At 42.2% G+C, this 27,724-nt stretch overlaps 3 protein-coding genes across 3 annotated transcripts in view; 1 reads left to right on the top strand and 2 right to left on the bottom strand.

Annotated features, from left to right (window-relative positions):
* LOC306840919 (transcription regulator protein BACH2-like) overlaps positions 1-3,150 on the top strand; it is a 33,275-nt gene extending 30,125 nt beyond the window's left edge. The window contains exons 4-5 of the mRNA XM_079370506.1: positions 1,520-1,726; positions 1,972-3,150. Of these exons, the coding sequence (XP_079226632.1) occupies positions 1,520-1,726; positions 1,972-2,373 (609 nt within the window). The 3' untranslated portion in view covers positions 2,374-3,150. The remainder of the gene's footprint in view (positions 1-1,519; positions 1,727-1,971) is intronic.
* A 4,457-nt stretch (positions 3,151-7,607) lies between these two features.
* Positions 7,608-14,495, bottom strand: gja10a (gap junction protein alpha 10 a). Its single transcript, XM_079370520.1, has 3 exons — positions 14,365-14,495; positions 10,924-12,372; positions 7,608-8,904 (listed from the first exon to the last, which is right to left on the bottom strand). The coding sequence occupies exons 2-3, from the start codon at positions 12,331-12,333 to the stop codon at positions 8,866-8,868; spliced, it is 1,449 nt and encodes a 482-aa protein (XP_079226646.1). The 5' UTR covers positions 12,334-12,372; positions 14,365-14,495; the 3' UTR covers positions 7,608-8,865.
* Positions 14,496-17,850: 3,355 nt separating this feature from the next.
* On the bottom strand, positions 17,851-26,448 carry ankrd6a (ankyrin repeat domain 6a). Its single transcript, XM_079370416.1, has 15 exons — positions 26,293-26,448; positions 24,261-24,420; positions 24,053-24,151; positions 23,858-23,956; positions 23,242-23,340; positions 22,963-23,061; positions 22,348-22,425; positions 21,105-21,206; positions 20,557-20,715; positions 20,252-20,422; positions 19,994-20,146; positions 19,629-19,742; positions 19,094-19,394; positions 18,627-18,988; positions 17,851-18,128 (listed from the first exon to the last, which is right to left on the bottom strand). Exons 2-15 carry the CDS (start codon positions 24,408-24,410, stop codon positions 17,922-17,924), a joined length of 2,193 nt encoding a protein of 730 aa, XP_079226542.1. The 5' UTR covers positions 24,411-24,420; positions 26,293-26,448; the 3' UTR covers positions 17,851-17,921.
* Positions 26,449-27,724: the final 1,276 nt, after the last annotated feature.

The following is a 27,724-nucleotide window of genomic DNA, read 5'->3' as shown; positions in this document are numbered from 1 at the left end:
AAACATGAACACGTTGAAGTGCTTACATAAGCAAATCTAAAAACAAACAACAGAAATGTGATGAGACAGATGTATCACTGTTATAAAACATTAATGTGCTTTATTAAGAGGCTGACTCAAGTCAAACAGTGAAACAAAGAGCTCGTCCTGTGGCACGTTGAGACAGCGCAACACTGCCACCCGGTGGATCTCCCACCACATTGCACCCTAACACACGCCTGATTAAATCAGAACAAGAAAACGTGTTACATGGGGGGACGGAGGAGGAAATATATGAACATCTTTTTGATTTGTTTTTTTGTTAATCAGTCAGTTGAGTTAAAAGTCTGAAGTCAGTTCTTTAGGATCAGAGCGCAAAAAGACAAAAAAAAACAAACAAGACAAAGCCTCATCAATCAGAATATCTTGTCTTCTTTTTCAAGCTTTAGATACAAACATGAACAGCCATGCTAGTATTTGCTCATCCGAGTATAGTATTCCCTCTCGTGTACACCTTCGTTGCTTTTGGAGGATGGATGAGCAGATTTATATCCAAAGAAATGGCCATCGATCGATGTAACGTGAATGATGTCTTTGATGAGGTTTGTGTTGGTAAAGGTGGGAGGGGCGGGGCATCCTGATACAGAGAATTAAAATCTTTTATTCAAGAGAACAGAAGTGAAACACTGAGACTGAGCTTTTTTGTTATGTTTGCTTGTTGTTCTTATTTTGTTTGCTGTCAACAACAACAACAGAAACGCACTGTCTGTTGGGAGAACTGAAAATAATACTTCAGTGCACACACAGCCGTGCTCTTATGCTGCATTCAGGTGCTCCTCGGACGTTCCAGTCTTCGCTTTGTGAAGTCATTTCGGTGATTTCAGATCGGAAAGTTTAGAAAAATGTAACGATAATAGCAAACATCGTGGATACTACGAAGAAGACTTGTGAATATTTTTTATAAGTTACATTCGAGGAAGAGTCGACGTGCAACGCGGGAATTAATCATTAAAGTATTTTAGAATGAATAAACCATGACGTTGGTTTCCCGACGTGTCCTACACCTCTTGAATGCAGCAATGATCAGGCAGCTGATGTTTATTTGGTGGTTAATTTGTTAAAACAGAGCTGACGTCATGATAATGATTGGTTGCAGGATTGTCAACAATTTCTATTTAAGACGTTGTATAAAACTGTTTGCTTGATGAAGCTCTAGTATAAAAGTATCATCAGCAAAGTGGTGCTCAGGGTGGACAGAGAGAAGTAGATCTGATTTTTACTGTAACTCACTTTTTACCTTAACAAACCATCTCTTAACCGTTTACAATTAGTACAAACTCCTGCAGTCAGACTATTAACCAGCTCATCCAAAAGGTCAGTGTGGTAAACAATGGTGATGTGACCTCACATGTTTCTAGGTTGACCTCCGTTATTGAGCTTCCAAACATCTCTTCAAAAAACATCGTGTGACCTCACTGAGTCTACATCAGAGTTTTTAATGCACGTCTTAATAAATAAAAACCCATTTTGATCCTTTCAGGTAAAACTACCCTTCCCTGTGGACCAGATCACCAACCTGCCACGCAACGACTTCCAGATCCTCGTGAAGATGCACAAGCTGAACTCGGAGCAGCTGGAGTTCATCCACGACATCCGCCGCCGCAGCAAAAACCGCATCGCAGCTCAGCGCTGTCGCAAGAGGAAACTGGACTGCATTCAGAACCTGGAGTGTGAGATCCGCAAACTGGTACGAACACATGACAAACACTAACAGAACACTAGCCAACAGGTACACTACAGATATGAATGAAGTATTCAAATGTTCAATGAAGTCAGAAGAAATCTAGAGGAGGTGGAGCTTGTGATGTATACTCATAAGGTCACAGTCATTCGGCGGAGCTCTGAATGTTTTGGCTTCATCGTTGTGGTTCTGTCATGTCGTCTAGATTTGTGTACAGTCTGACCAGATGTCGTTTTGTCTTTACGACGCAGGTTAACGAGAAGGAGAAGCTGCTGAGTGAGCGCAACCAGCTGAAGGTTTGCATGTCCGATCTCTGGCAGAACCTCTCCTTCCTATCCCAACAAGTTTGTCGAGAGGTGCAGGGCCCTCAGCCGGCTCCCCTCTCCGCCAGCATCGACCTCACATCAAACCCACCGTCGCCTTCGTCAGACCCGGGCTCATCTCAGCCCCGGTCACCTTTGTCCCAGCAAAGCAACGCCGCATGTCTGTCTGAGGGGGGTCCAGGCCAGGGGAGGCCGGAGGACGGGCATCCGGACATGGAGAACACACTATCGCTTGGATCCACGGAGGAAGTATGTAGCCCCACTGTCACGGTGGATTTCTGTCAGGAAATGACTGAGAAATGCACAACGGAGGAGCAGGACTGTGCTTAGAGCCTCGGTGGGCGAACAGTTTGGTCTGTTTCACTTGTCTATACCTTAAATATTTGAAGTATTTTCCTTTTTTTCTAACGATGACACAAGCGTTGTCTTTTCAGCAATACTGTTAAACAGGTATTTTTGGACTGGTTATAAATCAAAAGCACTGGCAGCTTTCTCTCACTTTCTCTCTTTTTCTACTTCTTCTTCTGTCTTTCTCTGTCTCATCCTGACTTTTCCTTCCTGTCTGCTTCCTTCCCTCTCTGGTGCATTATGGGAGGTTAAACTCAGGAATTCCTCAGAATGTTTAGTAATGTCCCTGTTAGCGCGTACCCGCACTTTATTTTACAGTCCTGTCAAATCTTGATAATTACATATCTGTGGACACGTGTCACAGATTTAATGTCAATATTTGGGGGAAATGTTCTTATTTTCCTTCTTCGAGAGGGTGAAAGATTCAAGAGCAAATCAGTCTTATGTCAGTAAGACTAACAGGATAGTGTTAGCTTAGCATAGCATGAAGGCTGGATAAAGACAAGCGAGTTAGTCTTCATAATATTAAAAAGAAATCAACCTCAAGAACTGTAAGGCAGCAGAATTTGTTTAAAGCTTACAAAAATAGAGATGCTTTGTCTTCCAGTCAGCGCACTCAGATTTGTTAACAGTACACACAGTTATGCAAACTGTGGGCCCAAACTGTGGGCACGGCTGTCATTGGAAATCAATTTTCACAGATTGAAAAAACAAGCACACAGCTAACAAAATGGCACGGATTTGTAAAGCATGCACACAGATTTATAAACCATGCAAACAAATGTAGTTCACCATTTTTTTAACCACCCATGATATTTGTGCAAAGCGTTGTCCTTATTCTCTTTTCTGGAAAAACAGAATAATATCTTCATTTCAAAGTCTGTTCAGCCTCCTAATTATCTATTTATTTATTTTATTATCTTTTATTCAAAGACCAAGGCTAAGTGTTTCTCTCACTCGTTATGCTAAGCTAGGCTAATCACATCCTGTCTGCAGCTCTGTACTTTACGAGCATGAGATAGAAAGCTATCTTACATCCATCACCCTGTAAAGAAGGAGAAACATGAGTGTATTTTCCAGAAAGTTAAACGAATCTGTTAAACGACTTCACGTCATCAAACGGCGGAGCTGTTGCCGCGTGATTGAAATCTTGGAGTGAACCAGTAGTTGTTGAGTGACACAGGGCTATAAAGTAAACTGTCACCAAAGGTGTTTAATTGTAAAATGTTACATTCGATGAAACGGTCAAATGAACTGTCATTATATGCAAAGTCGCTTCTGTCCAGCTTCACTTTTTACTTTTTATTGTTCTCAGAAGGGACGTTTCTTCTCTTCATGTCAAGGAGACGGAATCAAAGCACTGCCGAGCCAACCCATCGTGACGCTGGCGCTTAACCGGAGTCTGAAGCCGATCACGAGGTGATCGAAAGATTAAAGGACCATACGGGTGTTCCTTTATTATTACTGATGACTATTTTCCAAAGAAAGACGAAGCAGAAATATCCTTTTATTTCTGCTCAGCGTGAGCAGCAGTACGCAGGAAGTTATCTGAGCTGGGGAGATCGATTACTTCCTTGAGTCTTCTCAAAATAATATTTCCTACTTTCCAAATATTTTCTACCAAGGAGTGATGGTTCCTTTAAATGACTTGAGTAAAGTTTGTGAATGCTGATTGAAGTCTTCTCAGCACAGGTTAGTGAGGTGAGTCAGTGCAGGTTTAATCATAAACTCATCAATGAGGACGGATGAAGATCATTCATGGTCATGTGTGAGCTGATCTCTGATTTAAAGCACGAATCTGTTTCACCTCCACGTGATTCTATTCCAGACGATAATTCATTATTAATATTTATGTGCAATATATCGCAACATGATCATGATTTAGTCGTTCTATAGAAATAATTGGTGATCTCTGGGAAACTTTCTTGAACTTAATATTTAGCTTGATAAATGTTTTATTTATTCATTACTACAGACGTACAGCTGCTGCTCAGACCACAACGTTTAATTCATAAAATAAAAACCTTTACAGTCAAGATATTTCATTTAATGTGATCAAGACCAACTTTTAATTTTAAAGCACTGTTCAGTGGGAAATTAATATTCTCCTTTCAGTTTTTTGGAAACTACGGAGGCCCCTGAAGTCCGAAAAGTTATAAATAAATAATAAAACATTGTGCACTAATTGATTTATTGTGTTTCAAGATTTTTGTGTTTTGTTTTTTTGGGACTTCAGGACCTTCGTAGAAATCCACTTAACAGCAGTTTCTAAAAAAACGTCAATGTGGCCAATAGTGACCAATCATGACAAATATTCAGAGGCAAAAATACCGTTATGATTATTAATTTTTTTTTTTTTTTATTTTTTTTTTACAATTCCTGAGCTCTTGTTTGTCCAGGGACTTCTTGTTCTTCTTTGGAAATATGGAGACAAAAAGCGTTCTCATGAAAAAGTCCAGATCAAATATTTTAGATCATGAACTAAAAAGTGCAGAATTTCCTCCAGCATCTTCAGACTCTCTCTCAGTAGCTTCCTATAAATAACATAAATGGTCATAAATTTGAAAAAAATGAAAGAAAAGTAGATTCGTCTGTTGAGCTTTGGAAAATGGATCTGAACATTCAAACACACGTGTGGTCTTTTAATCGACAGCTGACACGAATCAGAAGTGCTCTTTTTGATGCATTTATTTATTGTCTTATTAGTGGTCAGATCTGAGTGTTGTACTTATAGTAATCATGTATTTAGCTGCACTGTTCTTGTATTGTACATAAGACAAATATCCGTACTAAACACGTGTTTAGTATGTCGGTGTAAGACACCAACGTTTCCAAATCCACACAAACATGAGACGTGAATTTGCTCGATTCTCTGCTCACAAATCAGTCTCTCTCTAACGGTGCACGATCTGAAGCGCCAAGCAAACACGCTGGTGCGTTATTGATCCGGGGCGATGCCAAATTCATCTGCTGCTGAAAAGTCGATGTCGGGGCACGTGGCCTGGGTGAGTGCACTCTGCAGCTGCTGGTCCCAGTGCAGCACGCCGTTTACACCATGGAAGTGGTTGTTCCGCTTTTGTTCGCATGCTTCAGAGTGAAGTCACGGACGGATGAATAAAAAAAAAAAATAAAGGAATCAGCAATATTTATTACATGACTAATTCATACACAAGCCTGTTTCCAAAAGAAGTTGTGAAGCTGTGAAAAAACAGAAACAGCATTTAATGATTTGCAAAATTTTAAAACATAATGTTGAAGTGAAAAAAAGCACAAAGACAACATGCTCAATGTTGAAACAAAGATGTCATTGTTGGAAAATAAATTGCATGGTTTAGTTGCTGAAAAACCTGCCATTCAGAACGGGCCTTTCATTTTCCACTACGATAGATTTTTTTTTTTCAACATTCAGTGTTGTTGTCATCGTGCTATATATGGCGTTATATCCTGTTTGTTTACATTTGACAGCGTCCCAACTTCCTTGTTTGGAATGGGCTTTTAAAAGCCCCTTGCAGAAGAAGGAGGCCGCCGCTGTTTTCATTGCGCGACTTTTGTGTCCAGCAGCGTCGCCATGGCAACCAGAACGAGCTTGAATCAGATTTTAAGAATTTTAAAACAGAAAATTGATCGACACGTGAAACGAGCACAGGACTGTGTGTGTCCCAGATCCTCTGCCTGAGATGTATTTAATGCTCTGAGTACACTGAAGAACACTGCGTAGCTGGTTTTCTTAGACTTTACTCCTTTTAATGTGAACATGTTTATTTATTTATTGAACTCTTGTTGGTGGGGGAGGGGGGGTGTAGAGGAAAGTGCATAGATGTATAAAGTAGGTGGCTTCCCTTTTTTAGTATTGATTTGTTCACGTTTTTTTGTTGTAATATTTGACCTTAAAGGGGTGTGAGTATGTTTACAGTTTTGTGAATAAGCTGTTCTTTTTTTGCTCTGTAGAGATACGATTAAGACCTGGGGGTTTATGTTTCATAGACAAGCTAATTCAGCTCTTTTTTTCTTCTTCTTTTTTTTTTTACACTAGTTATGTTGAAAAAAAAAATGTTGAAAAAAAAAAAAGAATCTGATGAGCGCAGCTACGATGTCTTGCCTTACGGAGGTTACAGCGGCCAAACTGTCCCACTGAATGGAAACAAAGGATTTTATTTGAACGACGCTGCAACTTTTACAAACTGTGTGACATAAAAAGTGGATGTGGCCGCTTCTGACCTCGGCTCTCTTTGTTTTGGCTGACGCCTCCAATTGGAAAAAAGACCAACAGTATAAGGTTATTTCAGGACTGATTTGGGTTTTGTTTTTTCTTACTTTTCATGAGAGCTTATCTTGTGATGAACAATGTGATGATCTCGCTGTGGACACATGGAGACCCAAAGTGTACAATATGAAAGAACAAATCAAAAGTACATTTAGAAAGAACAGCTGGAACCTAAACAAAGGTCTCTAATAGAAGACTGGCTAAGTTTAGAAAACAAAAAAAAAGATCATTATGACCATCTGTTTTTTTGTTGACGTGCACTTTGGGTCTGCATATATGGAAACATGATCTCATGTCATAAACCATCAGAGGTCCAATGGAGACAAAGTCAAACTCAAAGTATGGAATGATTCGCTTTTCTTTTACTGACCTCAAGAACACTGAAGGCAGACTCATCTGAGTGAACAATGTAAAATATGTGACACTTGTTTACACCTACATTAGTTTAAAAAATGTGTATGGTTGAAAAGTGTAACCCTGGTTCTCTGAGTGAAGACACTCCTGACACAGCCGTGATCACGCGGGGGGGAGATTTCGATACGACGGAGAACTCCTCAAAGAAAAACCATCTGAGTTTGGATTCCTCAGTCATAATTGGATGAAACATTATATGTGGAAACAAATCATGAACCTGAGATTTATTCTGTAATTATGATTTATTTTCACATATTTATGACGTCAAAAAGTCAGCAAGCATTTTTTTTTTTCCCACTTACAAACAAATCAAAAGCAGCTTCATCCTGTCTGCTCGCGTTAACGCGGAGCTGCTGTGACACTGACGTCATTTAAAAATGTTTAAAATGTGATCAAGAGGATCTGTGGTTTAACTACTGCCAAACACACATCAGATTTCTGCAACCCTGTCTCTTAGAAATCACCAGACAGGTTTCATAACAACATCGCAGTGACAGAAAAGTCAACTTGGATCATTTCCACAGGCTATCTTTTCTTATTTAGATTGAGTGATACCTTCATGTATCATGCTGCAGTTAGAGCAGAGAACAAAGGGCAGACAGGTCACATCAGAGGGAGGTGTATAAATGTTAAACATAAAAAAAGTAATTACTTTAAGAAAGTTTGTCAGTGAGAAGTGTAATGCATTTTCATACTCGTATTAATAATGAAATGATTAGCTGCTCTTAATTTCCCTCAAATCCAAATTGTTTGTGTAAATGGACGTAACGTCAGGAAAGAAGTCACTCTATTCACAAAAGACTTTGTTGGGGCCACTCCAATCATGGTTTTCTTTTGGGACCTGTTTTTTTTTTTTTTTTAGTTGAACAGACTCTTCAGCACTTATCTACCTGGACGATTCAGCAGCATACCTCTTGTTATGGGTACCGACTGTATGATAGACATTCTGTAGACAGTTTCTGTGACGTGCTTTCTAACTTTTTACGGTGGTTTCTTCATTGTATTTGTAGGTTTTGGTGAGCCATTTTTTTAATCGTCATTTTTTTCAGTATCTTCGAACACGACTGTTTTAATGCCGAGTTGATTTCCTTTTTTATCTTTGAATGTTCAAATGACCCGTGTTTTGTTTGGAGTTTTTGTAAATATTGTGGAACATGTCATGTTTTGTTAATTTGATATGAAAAACGGTTTTAAAGAAGAACAAAAAAAAATCAAGGCCATTTTTTTTTTTTTTTTTGTTGAGAAATAAAAAAAGAGAAAGCATGAGAAGTCTCCCGGTGTGCTGTTGGTGTGGATGCTCATGAAATATCTGTTGACAAAGTGTTTGCTGTTTTGTTAAGAAGCATTTAATCTGAATATAATATAAAGTATCACCGTATATAAATGACTTCACACATGTACACAGATTCTAATCAAGTCTTGGACTTAGAAAAAAACATTTTAAATCTCGAAAATTCAGAAGTTACAGAAGCAAACGGATCCTCTGAGGAGTTTTCTCCTTAATCCGTCACGTTGTTTCTGCACAGTCTGAAAAAATTCCGGGAACACATGGTCGGATACGATCCTGTCCGTTAGTACCCACGTGTGGTCCTTTTTTTAAGGTGCTTCAAATCCAAAACGTTCTGGGCTTTGGCACTGAGTTCGCTGTCTCATCAAGACTTATTGGTCGTGTCCTCCGTGTGACTTGATGGATCAATGCTGCCGGCTGGATCATTGATACAGTTTGTCCACAGTTTGTGACACAATCTGAGCTGTGGAACGAAACCTCCTACGGCCATGATGCTAGCCTCTTCACGTCATTTCTTCATGATAGAGGAGATATCCAGAAACATGCTCTGAAAAAGACAAAGAGTACAGCTTTGGTTTAGGTTTAGATTCATCCAGGGGCGTCACCAGGATTTCTAGGCACCAAATGGTGAGATGTCACATTGGGCCCCTTCACCACGACATCAGCCAACTCTGCAATATAACAACGCCATTACACAGACGACCTTATAATAACTTTCAAATCATCAAAATCTTCAGTAAGGAAATGTTTAGTACAGTAAGTGTGCAAGTTTTGACAATTAGAGACAAGAAATTACCCAATATCAGGTGTCTGCAACTTTTGTGTTGCCATGGTTTCGGTATCGATATATCTGGATTAAAGACTAGTATCATACTGAAGTTTAAAATTCTGCTGTCCTGACTAAAACTTGTTGTGACACAGTAAAAACCCTATTGCAGTTTAAATGTATTATAAGCATTTCAAAGGTTTTACACATTGATTTGTTTTGGATTTTAAGCGTTAGGAGAGAGTTCAGAATCATTTATTTATTCAACCAATTTTACCTTTCAACAGCTATGATTTAGAAATAAAAAAAGTGTTTCAATATGTCAGGCTTTATAATGGCCCCTCCGCAAGCAAATGTCTAATGTCAGTGCATCAAAGAGTTCACCTCTCAGTCTTCAGGTCCACTAACACCAACATAACATAAGAAAAAAACTACATGCAGAGCTATTCTCTTTTGATGAAAGAGTAAATTCTCAAGATGTATTTATTTCACTGTCAGTTGATCGGTTGAGTGCCTTTTATTACAGAGGTAATAATTTACATTGTACGAAGTCAGAAATTGGGAAGGGAGAAGCCACAGGTCACTTTCGAACCCCAACCGTCTGCTTTGACTATTGTAGCCTCTGTACATGGCGTGCGCGCACTAACCACTACTCTTTCAGCACCCAACGATCTTTCCATAAATCTCCATTGTTACAGGTTATTTTGTCTTGGCCATCGCTCTATGTTACGACATGGTTATATGTTCTGTTAATTCTATTGCAAAACGTGAGCAATAATTATCCATTTGAATTTGGAAAAAAGTATATATTTCTACCCGCATTCATACACATAATTTTGCTTTGTTAAATGTGTTTGTTGTAAGTATGTGACATTGTTAGCTTTATTACAAATCTTCTTTTTCGATTGCCTTGTTTCACTTTTCAAATGGCCTCTCATTTATTTGGCCTCCTGTCAAAACTGAAGGGCATTATCTGAAAGAACTTCAGAACCATTTGATTTCTTCTCAGATTTCCACTGAAAGCATCGAATGGACAGAGGCTGCCAACTGAGTCATCATCGGTGTTTGTCCTGATCAACAGGAATGAACTCTCTATCTCTCTCTCCCGCCTCTTTCACACCTCTCGATCGAGACTGTTTATCATCTCTTGTTTCTATGAAGTCGTATTTTGTCTTTCATAAGTTGATGAGGTTTGTAAAGCCTTCTCCTCATCTCTCTTTAAGTGCTGCCTCAGAGTTTTCGCCCTCGACTTCAATGATATTTCAAATATGCTGTAGATTTATGTGCTTGATTTATAACGGACAAAGTCCATTTAAGTTAGACCAGAAATGGGTTGCCAGTTTAGCTCAGTCAGTAGAGCATGTACCCCAAAAACAAATGCTGCAGTCTTGACACACTGGTCACTGGTTTGACAATTAAGTGCATATCTACCCAACTCTGTCCTTCCAACATTTCCTGTCTCTCTTCAGCTCTGCCCTTCAAATAAAGGCAAAAAATGACAAAACAAATGTCTAAAAAGTCAGCACAGAAATGGCAAAGGAAGTCCATGAGGGAAATGTGTTTGTGTAGGCTCTCAATCACCCAGCTTATAGTAATCCAAAATGTATTCCAAAAGGCATCTGGACTTGGTTAAAGTTCTGAAGAAACCTTTTGGATGACAGATGAAGAACCTCTGTCCACAGATTGTGGAGAAGCTTCTAGCTCATTGGTAACACTTTGTCTTTTATAATGTAGTATTTGAGGCTTAACTGGTGCTAACTTACATCCAAACAAATGTTATTTTCCCCACCCAATACTTGCCATTGACATTCTTCGTCCTCCAGGAGGAGGCATCATGGGCATGTCGCCCTGCAGAGAGCCCAGTTCATCGGACTCCTCTGAGGTATGTAATGAGGGGCTGGTGGAGCCAGTCATGGAGGACAAACTGTCAGAAGGAGGCCTCATCATGAAGCTTGTTTTTCGTGGATTGGGGACGATGACTTCGCTTGCTATTGAGTCTCTATGCTGGTCCTCAAACGGATCTCTGACAGCGCTGGGCCTTATGTTGCTACTTGACAGCAGAGCTTCAATATGGCATCTTTGGAGTTGCTGGCCCTCCTGGGGTTCTTCAGTTGTAATCCCGTCTTCATTTGAGACTGCCGAAGACCAGCCTGGATGGTCATCCACAATGGCTGGACCGTCATGGGTTTGGGGGGCTTGGACGGCACAGTTTTGGCCAGACATCACTGGCATCCTAGGCTGTGGGCAGATAAAGCTGGTCTGTACCAGATGAGCCAAGCTGTACTGTCCCCGTGAATCATGGCTGGCTTTTAACCCAGTGTTAAAATAAGGAGACTTCATGTTTGACTCTGGGATCACTTTAAAGGTCTGAGTTAAGGGTCCATTATGAGGTGATACATTACTCATCACACAGAGGTGTGGTAAGGATGACTTTCTCTTGTTCTTGTAAATCAGACTGTCATCCTCTGTGTACCTCTCTCCGTAAAGAGTCTGTTTGATTTTCCTTACTCCCAGATGGGATATTTCCAGAATATTTAGGAAAAGTGACACACCAGCGATGATTATCATAAAGACCATGAAGATGGTCTTCTCTGTGGGCCTGGAGATGTAACAGTCTACACTGTTAGGGCAGGGTAGCCTCTCACACTTATAGAGTGGCTCCAGTTGGATACCATAGAGTAAATACTGGCCCAGGATGAAGGCAACCTCCACCACAGAGCGTGTAAGGATATGGATGATGTAGGTTCTCAGCAGAGAGCCTCTGAGAGGAGCCTTTTTCACCTTCCTCTGCTCGTCCAGCCTCCTCAGCTCCCTCTCCAGGCGCTTGTGTTCATCCACTGCCATCTCAGCGTCATCCATCTCGTCTTTCAGCAGGGCCCGTTTCCGGTGCCGCTCCTTCTCCAGTGTCCGGATGCAATAGAGGGCATGGCCCATGTAGACCAGTGAGGGTGCAGAGACAAAGATGACTTGCAGGACCCAGAATCTAATGAGGGAGATGGGAAAGGCACGATCATAGCAGACTGCCTTGCAGCCAGGCTGGTCAGTGTTGCAGACAAACTCAGTCTGCTCGTCGTCCCATACATCCTCAGCGGCTGCACCCAGGATCAGCATGCGGAAGATGAAGAGTATGGTAAGCCAGATCTTTCCCACGATGGTGGAATGAATGTGGACCTCTTCTAGGATGCTGCCCAGCAGGTTCCAGTCACCCATGGTCAGCTTCTCACCTCTTCAATGCCACATGTCCTCAAACTGTGGAGATACAGCATATCCAACATATTAACATCCAAAAGTTAGGCCACAGGATTGTTATGGCTTGGTAGACACTTGTAAGGGTAACATAATACTATTTTTAAAGTACAGGCAATATTTGTGACTAACTAAAGTGATTAATGATATCCACAGCAACTGTAATATTGCTAAAAGAAAAATGCCATGATGCAAGAAAACCAAGCGAGCTCAGAGAGCTTGCAGGTAAAGGACGAGCTGAGCCGGATTAGCATTTTTATTTGTTGGCAAAAGCTAAAACTGGTGCAACATAATAGTCATTGATATTATTACCTTGCAAAGGCACATACATGTTACAGATGTTCCTTTGCAAGATCCTGGGATTGTTGCAATTCAAAGCAGAGTGGTTTTGAGCTGTTAAGAATGATTACAGTTTTGGTTTTAGTTGGACCAGTTGAATTCCTTTCTCATAAGAGTTGTAACGTCAGAGATTGTTCACAACGTCACAACTAACACATCCAAATTGGGCCTAAATTGGGCTTACTGGGTTAGGTGAGCTTCTAGTGATGGGCCAAAATTGGCAAGCAAGAGAGACAGCGTGGACTAAAAAATGTTAATGTGCTTTAGACAGTAAAATATGGTACTGGGTGGTCCATAGTTGGACACATTTATGCACAATGGACTCTCTTTGTAACCCATCAAGGGCCCATCATGAACACTTTTGGGCCTCTATGCAAACTGACTACCACCTGTGCATGGTCTCAGTTGGGTGTACCAAATGTGGACCACAGATCAGCATTGATCCTTCTTGGACAAGTTTGCTTGGCTGCATCCTCTTCAGACTTCTTGCTTTATGCTGCCCTGTTACACTATTGTCGGTGTTGTTGTGATTTTTCAGAACTGGAAATCTATGTACTTCCTTCATGGACTATTCAACATAGAGCAGAATCATGTTGACCTTGAGAAAAATACAGCGCGTTGTGGTTAAAATCCATGAACACACCCAAACTCACTGCTCCCTGACCCCCCCTGACCTTGTGTGGCTCTCAGAGCCAACCACATTAGTTTCTGAGGATGAAAAAACATCTTTAAAAAAGTTCACAAATGTATAGTTTGATTCTGTTTTAGAAAAAAGAGCATTAAAAAATAATGCTCTTTTTTCTAAAACAGTGGGCCTCTAAACAACCAAAAGGGAATTTGCATGAGACAGTAACCAGTAACACAGCAGCAGCAGGCCAATTCTGTTGAATTGGATCTAACAAACTATGGCAAGTTTGTTTTACGTAGCAATGAAAGAACATGTCAACCTACCAATTAGCTTTCAGACAACTATTGAGCTATTTGGCTTCTATGGCTCTATACAGGCTTTGCATGCAAAATCCACAAAAAGTCCACAGGATATATCCATTGTTTGAGGTTTCAATGTACACATGGGATTTATTAACAATTAAAAATGTGTGGAAAGTTGGCATAGCAAAAATAGTTACACAATGAGGATATATCATATCATATCCATCATATTAGTCAAACTATATAAACTGATGGGGTTGTGTTGAAGAAACTAAACAACTGATGAATCATGGAAACATCACCAAAGGACACTTTAATGGGATTTTTTAGATGTACCACTTCATTTGAAATTCTGATGTTCTAGGTGAGAAAATTAAACATTCTTACCCGACTACTTTTAGAGAAAAGTTAGAGCTGCCTTATCTTTCCATGTTTTAAACGGCACGCACTGTCAAAATCCTAGCAACAACGTTCTCATCCAATCAGGTGTTGGAGCGCTCTCCTTGTGATGTTTGACTGAAGGAGATGACTGTTCATCATGAGTGGTACCACAATGTTAAAATCAAGGCCTGTCAAGAGGGACTGTCTGGTCAGACCAAAGAGAAACGCTAGCATTGTGATACTTAACTATTAACAGTGTGTGCCCCTATTACAAGCTAGTTCTGCCTTAAAAACTGAATTTTTATCCGGATTTCTCCGCCAAGGACTAGAATCAGGAGCACTTACGTTTCACTAGTACGGGTTCCCTCTTTGTCTCTTGATGCACTTCATCGTGATTAAATATGTATCCCAGTAATTGGCCAAGTCTGAGTGGCTACCCCATGGAGGTGTTTGGTGGTCCCCTTGCGTCGGTCCCCGTCCTCCAGCCCACATCCCTCAGCTGTCGTCGGTCTTTGTCTCTCGGTGTATCTGTGTGTGTTGTTTGGCTCGCTGTGCGTTGGAGTGCTCTCCCGTGTTACATGCAGGGTTCACAGGATGTGACAATCGATCGCCCCCCCGACGGGACAATGTCCCCCAACCCCCTAGCTTCTCCCACGCCAACAGTGCCAACAACAACCAGCCAGTGCCATCAATATCTGCCTCTCTGGCAGAGAGAGGGGATATTTGTTTATGGTTGCTCTTTCACATGCGACCTCTTTCTGTTTCCCTCAACATAAAGATGTAACTGAGCCAACTGGGAGCCATCAACCTGCTTTCATCTAGTGTGGCCAATGTGTTTTAATGGACGCCACGACATACCATCCTCTACGCAGCTTCTGATTTTGGAATTGCTCCGTGCTTGTACGCGCATGCATGACTGGCTGGCATCCCCGCTGTGATAATTCAATCCAACAGTCTGTACAGACATGTTGTACTGTAAAAGCATTCATGTGAAAAATACTCAATAGTGGAAAAAGAACAATTTACAAGAAAGACAAACGATCGGAACGGTTAATTATTTGAAGAATGATTCTCGACATACACCAAAAAGGGGATGTTAGGAACTAGCAGCTAATGAGGATTTAGCTAACACCTTCCTTAAACTTATCAGGGAGACACAAACATTTGCACTTTGATCAAGCTATAGGGAATTTAGAACCATCCAGATTGACCTTGCTCTGTTACTAATAAGACCCTACACTGATCCTGCTGAATACTACGGCTACAGTTGATTGGAAAACTGTCAGAAGAGGCACTGTATTTGATAAATTGATTGTTTTTAAACCACAACTGATCGCAGAGTTTACTTCATAACTTTCTGGTTTTAATATAATGGGGGAAATATTGGTTATAAAACACAGTGTACACTTCTAGTAATTGGTGTAAAGCGGTGTAGTTCTTCAACCAAAACAAGGTCCCAAGAAGTTTTTTGGAAATCCAGGTTGTTGGGGCGGCAGTAGCTCAGTCTGTAGGGACTTGGGTTGGGAACCGGAGGGTCGCCGGTTCAAGTCCCGGCACGGACCAAGTCTGGAAACTGGTCTGGTAACTGGAGAGGTGCCAGTCCATTTCCTGAGCACTGCCGAGGTGCCCCTGAGCAAGGCACCGAACCCCAAAACTGCTCTGGAGCGCTTGCTGTGGGCAGCCCCCTCACTCTGAGACCTCTCCATTAATGCATGTCACTAGAACCCTGTTTGTGCATGAGTGTGTATCTCGGCCTATGTGTGTGTTAGACAGAGTGTAAAAACTGAATTTCCCCTCGTGGGATTAATAAAGTGTAAATTATTATTATTATTGTTGCTTCCAGGATATTTCTGCCCTCCCCCAAGATTGTGTATTATTCACTTATCCTGTAAAATTAATCCTATTTAAGTTTACATTAATTTGCATTTGATTTCTTTAGATGCAGTTGATTGAGCTCTCAGGGCCACCGTACTTTACACTATGAGAGCAATACTCCATCGGACTCTTCTGCAGCACATTAGCTCAGTTGCGTACTTAGTAATGAGTTTTTGACCAGAAGGCACGACTGTTTGTCAGGATACTATGAAACCTTCACATGACACATGCTTGAGCTTCAACATATCGAACGCTGACAGCAGCAGACCGCCTCCCTCAGCGCACAGAGTAAAGCAATAGTTCATATTACCGGCTTGATTTGAGGGGCCTGGTGCTTGGCTGCATAAAATGACCAGCTGTGCCCGCAGGGCCTTTAATTAGGTTTCCATCGCGCTCTGACAGAGTCAATGGAGCATTGATTTGATTTTCCCTTCAGAAGCTGTGGTCACTGAGGCCAAAAGCCAGATGTCACACCAGGATCATTGGGTTACACAACCACTGGCTGCTCTAGCACAAGATCCGCCCCCCCGCTGCTCAGCTGTCCGTAAGGCCATTGGGGGCGGTGGGCGGGACTTAGTCTACTCTGTTTGTTTGTTTGTGTGTTTGTTGACACCAGCTTAACTCCTCTTGGTGTTGTTGATATCATGTGCGTACAGTTCAGACAGATCTTGTTACAGAGCTTTTGTAGCAGCTGTTAGAATTCAGCACAGCACAAATGAATTACTTCCTACTAATATTAAAAAACATGTTTTCAACAGAGAGGGGGCTTTAGAGAGGGGAGAGGGGGAACCTTCGCCTCGACACTATGTGCTCCAACAACAATGCAGAGTGTATCACGATCAATGAAGTTGATCTGTGTTAACATCGTACTCAAGCAAACCAAAGACTGGAACATGTCAACACAGAGGAGACTGTGATGTCTGGTTGAATGGACTCCAGCTGGATATTATTATTACAACTATTTTAAAGTACGGGGGAATAAATAAAACTTCCTCCTGAGGTGTATTTTTTTACTTTTATCTTTTATAAGTTCAGACAATAGATAAAGTTTGAATTTATGAGAGAGAGAGAGAGAGAGAGAGAGAGAAAGAGACAGACAGTGAGTGAGCGAGTGAGCGAGCGAGTGAGTGAGTGAGGATTTAAATGCAGGAAAGGAGCCACAGGTTGGACTTGAACCCGGGCCATCAGAACCCCATCATACAGATTTTTGAACCGGTAACGTTTGCTTCTTGTTGAACGTGGTAAATGAGAATGTTGTGGGTAAACCATTCAAATCTATTACAAACAGCACTGAGATCCATTTTAAACAGTCACAGTTAGAGAGAGGGAAGAACTACAGTCTTTAGAGTTAGCCGGAGGGCGTTACATGAAATTGATGCATCAAAAGAAAACGCGGTTTTACCGAGTTAAGTGAGAGCTCAAGGGACATTAAGAACGAGTCAATCAGAAGATGGGGTTATGTAGGCGCCCAGATTCCACTGCAAAGCGGGTTGGTCTGATGTGGACTCTGATCAAAGACTTGAGTGAATGTGATGTGATTTAAACATGAATAGTTAAACACCTGTGCTGAACTGAACCACTGGACTCAACCACACGGGCTCCACTGACTGTCTGCTGCTTCAAGGTGAGTTTTTCTCAGAACTTGGACAACACACTCTCACGACTGACACAAATGAAGACAAACACCTGAAACCACTTGTGCATAGTGTGTGATTGTGTTTATTGAGAATCATCTGTCTTTGTTGTTTTTGTTTGTGCTCTTTTTTTTGTATCTCAACATCAATTGGAGGAAACCTAGTATATTTTTTGTTAATTAGATATTTTAATGTAAACATTGTCATGTTTAAATCATGCACCGTTGAATTAGGTTATTTATAATGTTAGAAATATAACAGAACAGAACAATCTTGATTTGTCAGTTCATATTAACACATGTAAATCGTCATTTTCTACCTTTCCTTATGTGAGTCTTTTTCAGTTCAAACAAAGTGAGTACAAAAAAAAAAAATTCATTCTTGTTTTAGTTTTTATTCACTGTCAAGTTGCACCAGTGCCTCTGTGTTCTCATTGGTTTTCAGCCTTGCAAGCTCCTCCTCCAGCATGCTGATTCGCTGCAGCAGCTCCTTCCTGTCCTGCTGGGATCGGAGCTCCGTCTGCTGCTCCACCTCCACGACCTTCCTCTCGTACCACCGCTCCAGCTGGATGGACACGGTCTCAAAGAAGCGCTGAGTCACCTGATGAAGAATCCAAATCACCAAATCACGCTGACGTCACGTTTTACATGGAAATGTTCGAAAATCACAGATCATCTTTCTGCTTTAAATTCCAGCGTGCAATATAATCCAAATTTCTTCTGTAAACTATCCACTCTGAGTGGGAAATGTAAATCCAAACACAACACTAACCCAGCCAATCAGAGCCAAGTAGCATCTGTGTGTTAACCTGTGGCTCTGTGTGCTTCTCTTCATCGTGTATGTCATAAATGTAAATGTTGACAATCATTCTTAAATTTACAATTTGATACAGCATCATACAGGACAGGATACAACACGATGTGATAAGACGTGATACAGTCCGATAAGACAAATGGGATGCGACAATTTGATACAGACGACGACACTGTTAAGTTGCATTGTAACAGAAATATTCACCCTCACAAAGAAATAAAACTCCAATTGAATTATCCTTGACATATCCAATCAAACCCACTTCCTGTTATCATTTACCCTCACCTCCTTGGCGTGGAGGTTGTTTCTCTCCTGGGTGAATGTGGGCTCTACAGGATGGTCAATAAAGAACTCCAGAGTCCTGGTTCCCTCAGCATGGATCCCTGAACGCCTGCGGCTGCTCATTCCCTCTGCAAACTGGTTCATGTCAAAGCTTTGATCCTGATGCTGGATCAGTCTGGGTGCCTGGTTGCTGATGCTGGACCAGCTGCTGCTGCTGGTGGAAAAGCCCTCCCCCCTGCACGGAGTCGGCGCGACAGGCCCGTCCTGCACTGCCGGAGGCTGCCAGAGGGGTTCCACAGAGCCCAGCAGGAGGCCGGGGGTGCTCTGTGCAGGCAGAGGAAACAGGGCTGTGTTTTCATAATCATCTGAGAAGACAGGGAGAGGGGTGCAGAATCACAGATCAATACTTTCCTTGCTGAATGAACCTTTGAAAGAGTCTGCCTTCATTCCATTTTTTACTTTTAACTTACCTGGTGACCGGTCCATTTTCATTTCAAAATACGTCCCGTTGTTCTGCTCCTGTTTCAGGATGTCCTGACTGTGAGCGGATCTGGACGGAAGGATGTTGACGTAGGTGGCCAGCGAGGTGCTGCTGTCTCCAGGAATGACAGACAGCAGGGGGAGGGACTCCAGCTCAGTGTCGCCCGCACACTGCTCCACGGACGGCGAGGGGAGGAGTTTGTAGTACTTGGTTTTGGAGGGGACGTGCACCTCCATGTCCTTCAGCTGGGACAGACACCATCTCTTCAGTTCATGAGACACTGCTGCCTGCTTGAGAAGCATCAAACATGTCCTCAGCCAGAGCAAGAACTCCCCAGACCACAAATTGATTTACCTGGGTGCTTCTTTATTTAAGTTATCCCTAAAAAAAACTACTTAGACAGTAAAATCAACCGCTTTGAAACAGGCTGTAATGGCTGCAAAGTCTAGTGGCTAAAATATTTCCACTAAAAGTCCTCACACTGTAGAGAGATCCATTGTCAGCTGGAGGTCTATCACCTGTACCTGTGTCATCAGTGTTTCCTCTCTTCCCTGAGCCACTCGCTGTTCGATCCTGTACATCATGCTCCTCCTCTCTGCTGCGGCTCGTTCTTGGTTCAGCACGTCCAGGACTTTGATCTGAGTAAAGTGCAAAAACAATCTGAGCGTTGTGAATTCGTTTTGTGCTCGACAGAGAAAATACTGATGTTGAAAATCATGAAAAAAGCAACAGGTCATCAAAACTCTTCTTTCTGCAGCAGAGGTAGGAATGCTTTTTTTTTTTGGAATAGGACTCTTCTGATTTGTGCAGGTTAAGAGCTGCAAAAGCTGCACAAAGTTTTGTTTGTTTTTCTCCCTGAGGTGAAAATGTGAAGTTTGAAGAAGAGCACCTGGTGTCGGTTCCTGCGGTCCATCTGTCCCAGTTTGCAGCTGACCTCCTCCTGGATGTTCAGGATGTGCAGCCTCATCTCCTCCTGTGTGGCTTTCAGCTGAACTTCCAGCTTCTGCAGCAGCGGCTGACACTGACATCCATCAGCTGGAGCCTGAAGAGAGGCACATCAGCAGGAAGAACTTTATCATCCTTCTGGAAACATCTGATACGTCAAAATACCAAAAACATCCTTAGAAAGTAAAGACTCATCTGTAACCTGTTTGATGTTTCCGTCCTTGTCCCGATACAGAGAGTACAGCTGGAAGGTTTTTCCATCGAGAGCGGGACTAAATTCTTCGTCGTCATCCCAGAGCAGATCTTTCCTAACGTGGACGTCCTTCTTTGTTTTTCTCAGATCGACATCTTCATCCACGGCATGGGGTGTTTTCTAGACATTTCCAAGAGTGTGTGTGAAAACGAATGAAGATAAATGATCACGACATCTGACAAAAATGATCAGTAATGAAGACCTCGTTGCCTTGGGGGAAGTTTAGGAGGAGCTGCAGCATTGGAGGGACTCACCTGGACCCTGACTCTCCGTCTCTGCTGGGGGCTGCAGGGGTTGCTGACAGCAGCTGAGGTGTTGTGGTTTTGCTGTTTCTGTTTCTTCGGTCTGCGAGGACTCACCTGGTTCCTGGTTTGTTCGCTGCTGTGAGTTTCCTCCAGAACAGAACTGCTGTTCTGCTCGACATGCACAGAACAATAGAGAAAGCATCAAAAACACAACATGACAGAAATAGAAGTTTCTGAACTGATTCTGCTTGAAGAGTGGATCATTGCATCTTTATAAGAGAAGGAAACTTTGAACACTTGTTGTTTTTATTGTTAATGCACTAATCTGATGACTACAGCTGTTTCTCTTTTATAGAAACACAGCAAACCTTCACTTACTGTACATGCGATGATCTTATCTCTTTCATGAGTAATTTGAAAGCAACGTGCTAAATATTGTTCATCTTTGAACTTGTTTAAGGTAAAGATCTTGTACATGGAAGAGAGATAACTATAGATGCACACATTTGGGAAAATCAGGGCCGACACCTCGTGTTAAATGAAGTGTGTTTTCTCACTTTGTTTGGTAGCATTTCCTTCCTGGGCTCAGACTGAGTCCTCCTCTCAGGTTTCTGTCGCTCTCTTCGCTTCTTGATTGTTTTCCTCATGAAGCGATGAACCTGAAGACAAATGTTAAATCTTCTTGTTTATTCTTTGTCAAACATAAACATGGTAGACTGGGAAAGGTTGAGAGCGACTCTTGTTTCGCCAAATCAGAAGCATCAGACACTTGAACTGCACATGCTCAGTTTGCAAAAACCTACTGAACCAGCTGCCTGAAACTTCTGCACACTGATGAGCAGCAGGACTTTTTAACATTCAGAAATAAAGTCCAACAACTTCTATGAAAATCAATATGAATACATAACTCATGTTATTGTGTTCACAAAGTTTTAGACCACTTAAGGTCACTTATACGAAAAAACTAAAACATGTTGCAGGGTTCAGCCTCAACATCAGATTTCCTCTAGTTAAATAAAGAATTAACACCAATATCTAACACCAATGTCATCATTTTTCACTGGTCTAGTTAAAAGGGAGACAGATGTTTCATTAAAGGTCACTGATCATGTTAAATTCACCCTGTTTCTCCGACACTAACACTATCTGTCTACAAACCCCCCAATGATGATAAAAGTCCATCCTCTCCGTCTCCTGCCTGCTCTACTTTTTAGAAAATGTGTGCTTAAACAGGCCGTTTGGAGATGTTCCCTTCATGACATCACAAAGGGCAGTAGCCCCTCCCCCAGGTGGGTGACACTCCCACAGCTAGGTGTTTGTTCTGCCCTCTGAGTCTGCCTTCTCACAGTAAACAATAGGACATGGAGCCAGAAAGCAGCGAGTACACCCGAGCCCTTCCAGAGAGGGGGCGTGGTCAGACACAGCTCATTTACATATTTAAAGCTACAGACACAGAAACAGCCTGTTCTGAGAAGGGCTGAAATCGAGGGGTTTATAGACATGATCACATACAGGATCAGAGTGGATTTACAAGAAACTTCACACATTACACTGAAGAAGAGGAGAACATGTAACCTTTAATAATTAACTTGGCTGGTTTAGTAAATTGTCTCAAAGTGAGAAATGTTTCATCCCTCCCCAGTCGGTTCAAGATGTCTACAAGTATAAACTGTGATTAAACCAGTTAAAATGAAGTACAATGAAATATTCACACATTCACATTTTTATATGTTGTGATCCATCTTATACATAACACCAACAAAAAAAGTCTTTGTCCATGTTAGAGGTGAAGATACCGACCTGAGGAGCCTTGGCCAGGAGAAGAGCGACATCTTTGTGGTTGTTATCTCTGGCTTTGTCCAGAGCTGTTTTACCTGCCTGAGAGAGAACAGAACATTATTCAGACTCACTGAAAGTACACTTTACACAAGCTGTACTCCACCTAGACCTAGAGGTCCTTAGAAGGTGTAGAAGAAGTGTTCATCCCGGGGCCCCCCTCACTGCTGTGTTTCCGTATGTATCGGTTTAGTATATAATGTTGTTCAGAAAGAGTTAACCAGGGTTTTCATCCCTGGCAAGTAAAGCCGACTCTAGGATTCATAAAGTGAGGCAGCACCCACTCATTTCACTTTGCTTCTTCTGGGATCTAAAGTCTGAATATGGCACCCTCTGCTGCACAGAGTTTGAACCGACTTCTCTTGTTACATCACAAAAATGTAAACGATCAATATGGAATCATTGGCCTGTGAAAACAACCAATAATATCATAGCATGGCTGTTCTAAACATGTTCAGACCTTGAATCTAAAAATGAGGTTTATAATAAGGTGAGACAGACGGATACATCCGTGACACCAACAGGAAGATAAAGTTGGCTGGATCAGACGCAGTTACTTCGCTCATATCTGCTACTCACATTGTTCCTGATTTTCCCATCAGTCCCCGCCTCCAGTAAGAGCTCCACTGTCCTCTTATGGTTCAGAGCAGCAGCCACATGCAGAGCCGTGTCCCCTGACTGCAGGAAAACAACGACAGAATGTATTCACAGTATAGTACAGTAAATGTTTGAACAACACTTTCACATGTATTGATTTGCTTAAGCTTATTTTTTTTTAACATTTCAATACTGAAAACATTCTTGCAAAACTTCAACTGCTTCCTAACAATGCTTCACTTAGCCTCAATGATTCTGTACCTGGTTTCTCTCGGTTGCAGAGCACAGAGAACTGAGCAGGATCTTCACCAGAGTCAGGTTGTTGTAACGAGCAGCAACATGCAAACACGTGTCACCCATCTGCAAAATAACACAATCATTTCTTTCATGTTTTCAAGCTATATCGAGGTCTGTCGTGTGTAAAGTGAATCAAGAAACGACTCTGTACTGATTATTAAATCCATCGTACCTAAAGCTCACCTTAAAAGCTCACATATTCTCATCTTCTTCAACCACTTAAATTAAGTCTCAGAGCTTCTCTGTCTATAAACCCCTCTATTTCAGTCCTGCTCAGAACAGGCTGTTTCTGTGTCTGTAGCTTTAAATATGTAAATGAGCTGTGTCTGACCACGCCCCCTCTCTGGAAGGGCTCGGGTGTACTCGCTGCTTTCTGGCTCCATGTCCTATTGTTTACGGTGAGAAGGCAGACTCAGAGGGCAGAACAAACACCTAGCTGTGGGAGTGTCACCCACCTGGGGGAGGGGCTACTGCCCTTTGTGATGTCATGAAGGGAACATCTCCAAAGCCTTGATTATACTGACTTGACGCCATGTTGTTGAGTTGAGCTCAGTGCATTGTGGGATGTCAGAGGACTCACGTTGTTCTTGGTGTCTGGTTTGGATCCCTCGAGCAGCAGGAGGCGAGCAGTCTGAGCGTGTGCGTTCTGACAGGCCAGGTGGAGGGCTGTGTTTCCTGCCTGAGACAAAATCCCGCTGTAACTGCTTCTGGTCAGGGTCGGGTTAACCTAACAAGAATGTTTTTTTTTTCTTTTATATTGGTTTTATTTTCCAACCTTATTCCTTATGTGGACGTCAGCTCCTGCCTTGGTGAGCAGTTTGACGCAGTGAGTGAAGCCGTGCCAGGAGACCTCGTGCAGCGCCGTATTTCCGTCCTCAAACACAAAATGAAGACATTTTTTTACATCACAAACGAAACACACAAAAACACGTGTGCAGCTGGTGTTGATGTGTAAAATATATATACAGTGTGCAAGGACTCACTTTATCCTGCAGGTCGACAGCACAGCCCCCCTGAATCAGAGCAGCCATCGTGTCACCGTTTCCCACCGTGGCGGCCCGATGCAGAGCGGTCAGGTGACCACGACCCGGGTAGGATGAGGAGGGGACGTGGACCAGAGCCTGCTCACACATCACTCACTCTCTAACACACACACACACACACACACACACACACACACACACACACACACACACACACACACACACACACACACACACACACACACACACACGTACATTCAAACAACTGTTTTTGTTGAATATCATTGTTACACTGGAGTTTGTTTTTCTTTACTCACCTTCAGATGAAATTACTGCAGCGCTCAAACTTGATGCATTCTGAATGTCGTGTTGCTGAAAAGAAAAAAAAAACATTTTAACTTCACAGAAACAACACTACAGCTCAAGTGATTTGATTGAAGATGTTGACAATCACATGCATTGACCACTAACATGTCTCTCTCTGTCTCTGTGTCTCTGTCTGTGTATCTCTCTCTGTGTCTCTGTCTGTGTATCTCTCTCTGTGTCTCTGTCTCTCTCTCTCTCTCTCTCTCTCTCTCTGTGTGTCTCTGTCTCTCTCTGTGTCTCTGTCGCTCTCTCTCTGTGTGTCTCTGTCTCTCTCTGTCTCTCTCTCTGTCTCTCTCTCTCTGTCTCTCTCTCTGTCTCTCTCTCTCTCTCTGTGTCTCTGTCTCTGTCTCTCTCTCTCTCTATGTGTGTCTCTGTCTCTCTCTCTCTCTCTCTGTGTCTCTGTCTCTCTCTGTGTCTCTGTCTCTCTCTCTCTGTGTGTCTCTGTCTCTCTCTCTGTCTCTCTCTCTCTGTCTCTCTCTCTCTCTCTCTGTCTCTCTCTCTCTCTCTGTGTCTGTGTCTCTGTCTCTCTCTCTCTCTATGTGTGTCTCTGTCTCTCTCTCTCTCTCTGTGTGTCTCTGTCTCTCTCTGTGTCTCTGTCTCTCTCTCTCTGTGTGTCTCTGTCTCTCTCTCTGTCTCTCTCTCTCTGTCTCTCTCTCTCTCTCTCTGTCTCTCTCTCTGTGTCTCTGTCTCTCTCTCTGTGTCTCTCTCTCTCTCTCTCTCTCTCTCTCTCACTCTCTCTCTGTGTCTCTGTCTCTGTCTCTCTCTCTGTCTCTCTCTCTCTCTCTCTCTCTCTCTCTCTCTGTGTCTCTCTCTCTGTCTCTGTGTCTCTGTCTGTCCAGCTCTTCTCTTCCATGTTCAGCAGCAGACCTGAATGACAAAGGCTTTCATGTAAAGGCTGCAGAGTTTGAGCTCACAGGCAGATTATTCTCTCCGCCGAGGGTCAGCTGTTAATCTTTGCTGATGATTATAGAAAGTCTTGAACCCACAATGTGTGGAAACACTCTTGACTCACACGCGACTGTACCCACGCTCGTTTTTCTTCATTGTTAATTCCACATTATAAAAGCTTGCGGTGTGTATTTGTTTGCATCTCAGGTGTTGTTGTGCAGCGTTTAAACCGTCTCTCGGTTCATTTTCAATATATATCTGTGGTCTGCTAACGATGGAGTGACCGGAGGTGAAGGAACATGAAGCGGAATCATGTGGGAGTTAAAAACAGAAAGGGGAGGAGGAGTAAGGGTCGGGACTCTTGCAGACATGATGATGATGAACGCTGGTTAGAGGGCCCCCCGATGTGCTTACAGTAGGGCCTCGACAGACTCCAGAATCGCCACTGGGAGTGACAGGCTCTTACGTTGTCATTTTGTCCCTCTCCTCTGCAGAGGCGTGAAATAAATAACACCTGAACATTGTTTTAAATTCATGTTTGCATTGGAGGTTTTGTGACAGAGATACAGTGATCGATTTCACAAAGTCTGCTGTTCAAAGTTATTCTTCAGAGGATTTTTTTACAATTTGTTTTACCAAAGTTGAAAATCTTTTCTAAAGCAACAAATACAAAATTGTAGCTTTGCAAAGTTTAATTGAAGATTTTGCCTGGTGAATCATAATTTTTATCTGATGGAGCCATTTAAGTTTCTCTGCAGAAAGAAAAGCATGTGTTTACCTTTATCTCCTGCAGAGCCTGCAGACCTCTGTCACTGGTCATCGTAGGAAAAAGGAGCATCCATGTAAAATCCAAACAAGCCTTTCCAAGAGCTGCGTTGTGTGTTTGTGTGTAAGAGGATGATAGTGCCGAGACAACAACAGGCTAAATACTCGGTGTGAGAGAGAGAGGAGAAGAGAGGGTGCCAGCTGTTACTGTGCATTACAGCTCAGAGAGAGAGCGAGCGAGAGAGAGAGAGAGAGACATACATCTATTACAAACCTTTAACCCTCCATCTGCACACACTCACTCTCAAATAAAACGCTTTAATCGTGTCGATGACCTGTTTTCTGTGATCCATTCTAAAAAGTGCAGACTGTCTTGAGAATCGCGTGTTATGAGACTACTTTACACACACACACACACACACACACACGCACAGAGAGTTTATTAGGGCATGTCTTTAGTGGATCTTTCAGCGTGGATTAGGATCAGGACCCTCACATGAAATCTCTGGTTTGCCCTGCTTTGATGATAGAGTTCTTGTTTTAATCTCGTCTTTTGTTGAACATAAAAAAAATCTTGTCATGATGACAACAGTGTCTTATAAATAGATATAGAGATTTAAATAATACATTTATTTGAAGGAATATGAATTTACCCTGAAGTTTGTCTAAATGTGCTCATGTTCATATCGTAAAACGAGAGTGAAGAACACAAACTCTCCCACAAAAAGACATGTTTAATGAACCATCTATTTAAGGCTCAGTGACTTACTATCAGTAACTCTGAGGGCAGATTTTCAGATCAAAACAAATCTTCAAGCTCTCGCCCATCACATCCTGTTTCACCAGCAGGGTTCTGAAAGGCCCTGTTAAAAGCAGGGTCACTGAATGGAGGGAGCCCTCTCTCTTCATTCAGTGAAGAGAGAGGGAGGAAAGTGTTCAGTCAGAAAAAAAAAAAAACATGTTTGAAACAAGCCTTCATGTTTGAGCCTTTAAGGAAAACCAGCTGAAGGAAGAGTCTGACTCTGCCCCTGAGGGCTCAGGTTAGAAAAAAGGCTGTTTGAAAATCTGAAGCCAAAGTTCACAAATGTGTAAACATCTTGATGTCGATTTGAAAGCGATTTTCACGGGTTAATATCCCTGAGCAACAGCAGCAGCGGCTGTAATTTCAGCAGCTATGGAGCTTAAATCTTCCTCAGCTGAGGTGAAGCCTGTGTCCAGTAGGGGGCCCCCAAGGGCCGATAAACTTAAAATCACAGCAGTGGTTTAAAACCTGCACATTTTGTAATGAGGGAACCTGGCAGAGGTAGAAATCGTTTTAGGGGGCTTTATGGGGTCCAGTCCGTCTAAACAGAGTTTAGATTTGATTTCCTTTTTATTTAGGACGTGTTTATTCCACAGTAGCCTAGATATCAATATTCTACTATTATTTGTTGCTATAATATTCA

Source organism: Symphodus melops, assembly GCF_947650265.1.
Source record: "Symphodus melops genome assembly, chromosome: 19".
In the NCBI taxonomy this organism is placed as follows: Eukaryota; Metazoa; Chordata; class Actinopteri; order Labriformes; family Labridae; genus Symphodus; species Symphodus melops.
The sequence above is the reverse complement of the archived record's forward strand: the minus strand, read 5'-3'. Positions and strand labels throughout refer to the sequence as shown.

What these genes read in the sequence shown, in the direction of transcription:
- ankrd6a (XM_079370416.1), bottom strand. Translation starts at nt 24,410, where the DNA reads ATGTGTGAGCAGGCTCTGGTCCACGTCCCCTCCTCATCCTACCCGGGT. An exon ending in TCCTGGCCAAGGCTCCTCAG is followed by an intron (nt 21,207 to 22,347) that starts GTCGGTATCTTC and finishes ATTTGTCTTCAG; the next exon opens with GTTCATCGCTTCATGAGGAA. An exon ending in GACGGAGAGTCAGGGTCCAG is followed by an intron (nt 20,423 to 20,556) that starts GTGAGTCCCTCC and finishes GGAAATGTCTAG; the next exon opens with AAAACACCCCATGCCGTGGA.
- gja10a (XM_079370520.1), bottom strand. Translation starts at nt 12,333, where the DNA reads ATGGGTGACTGGAACCTGCTGGGCAGCATCCTAGAAGAGGTCCACATT. An exon ending in GAGGACGAAGAATGTCAATG is followed by an intron (nt 8,905 to 10,923) that starts GCAAGTATTGGG and finishes TGTCTTTTTCAG; the next exon opens with AGCATGTTTCTGGATATCTC.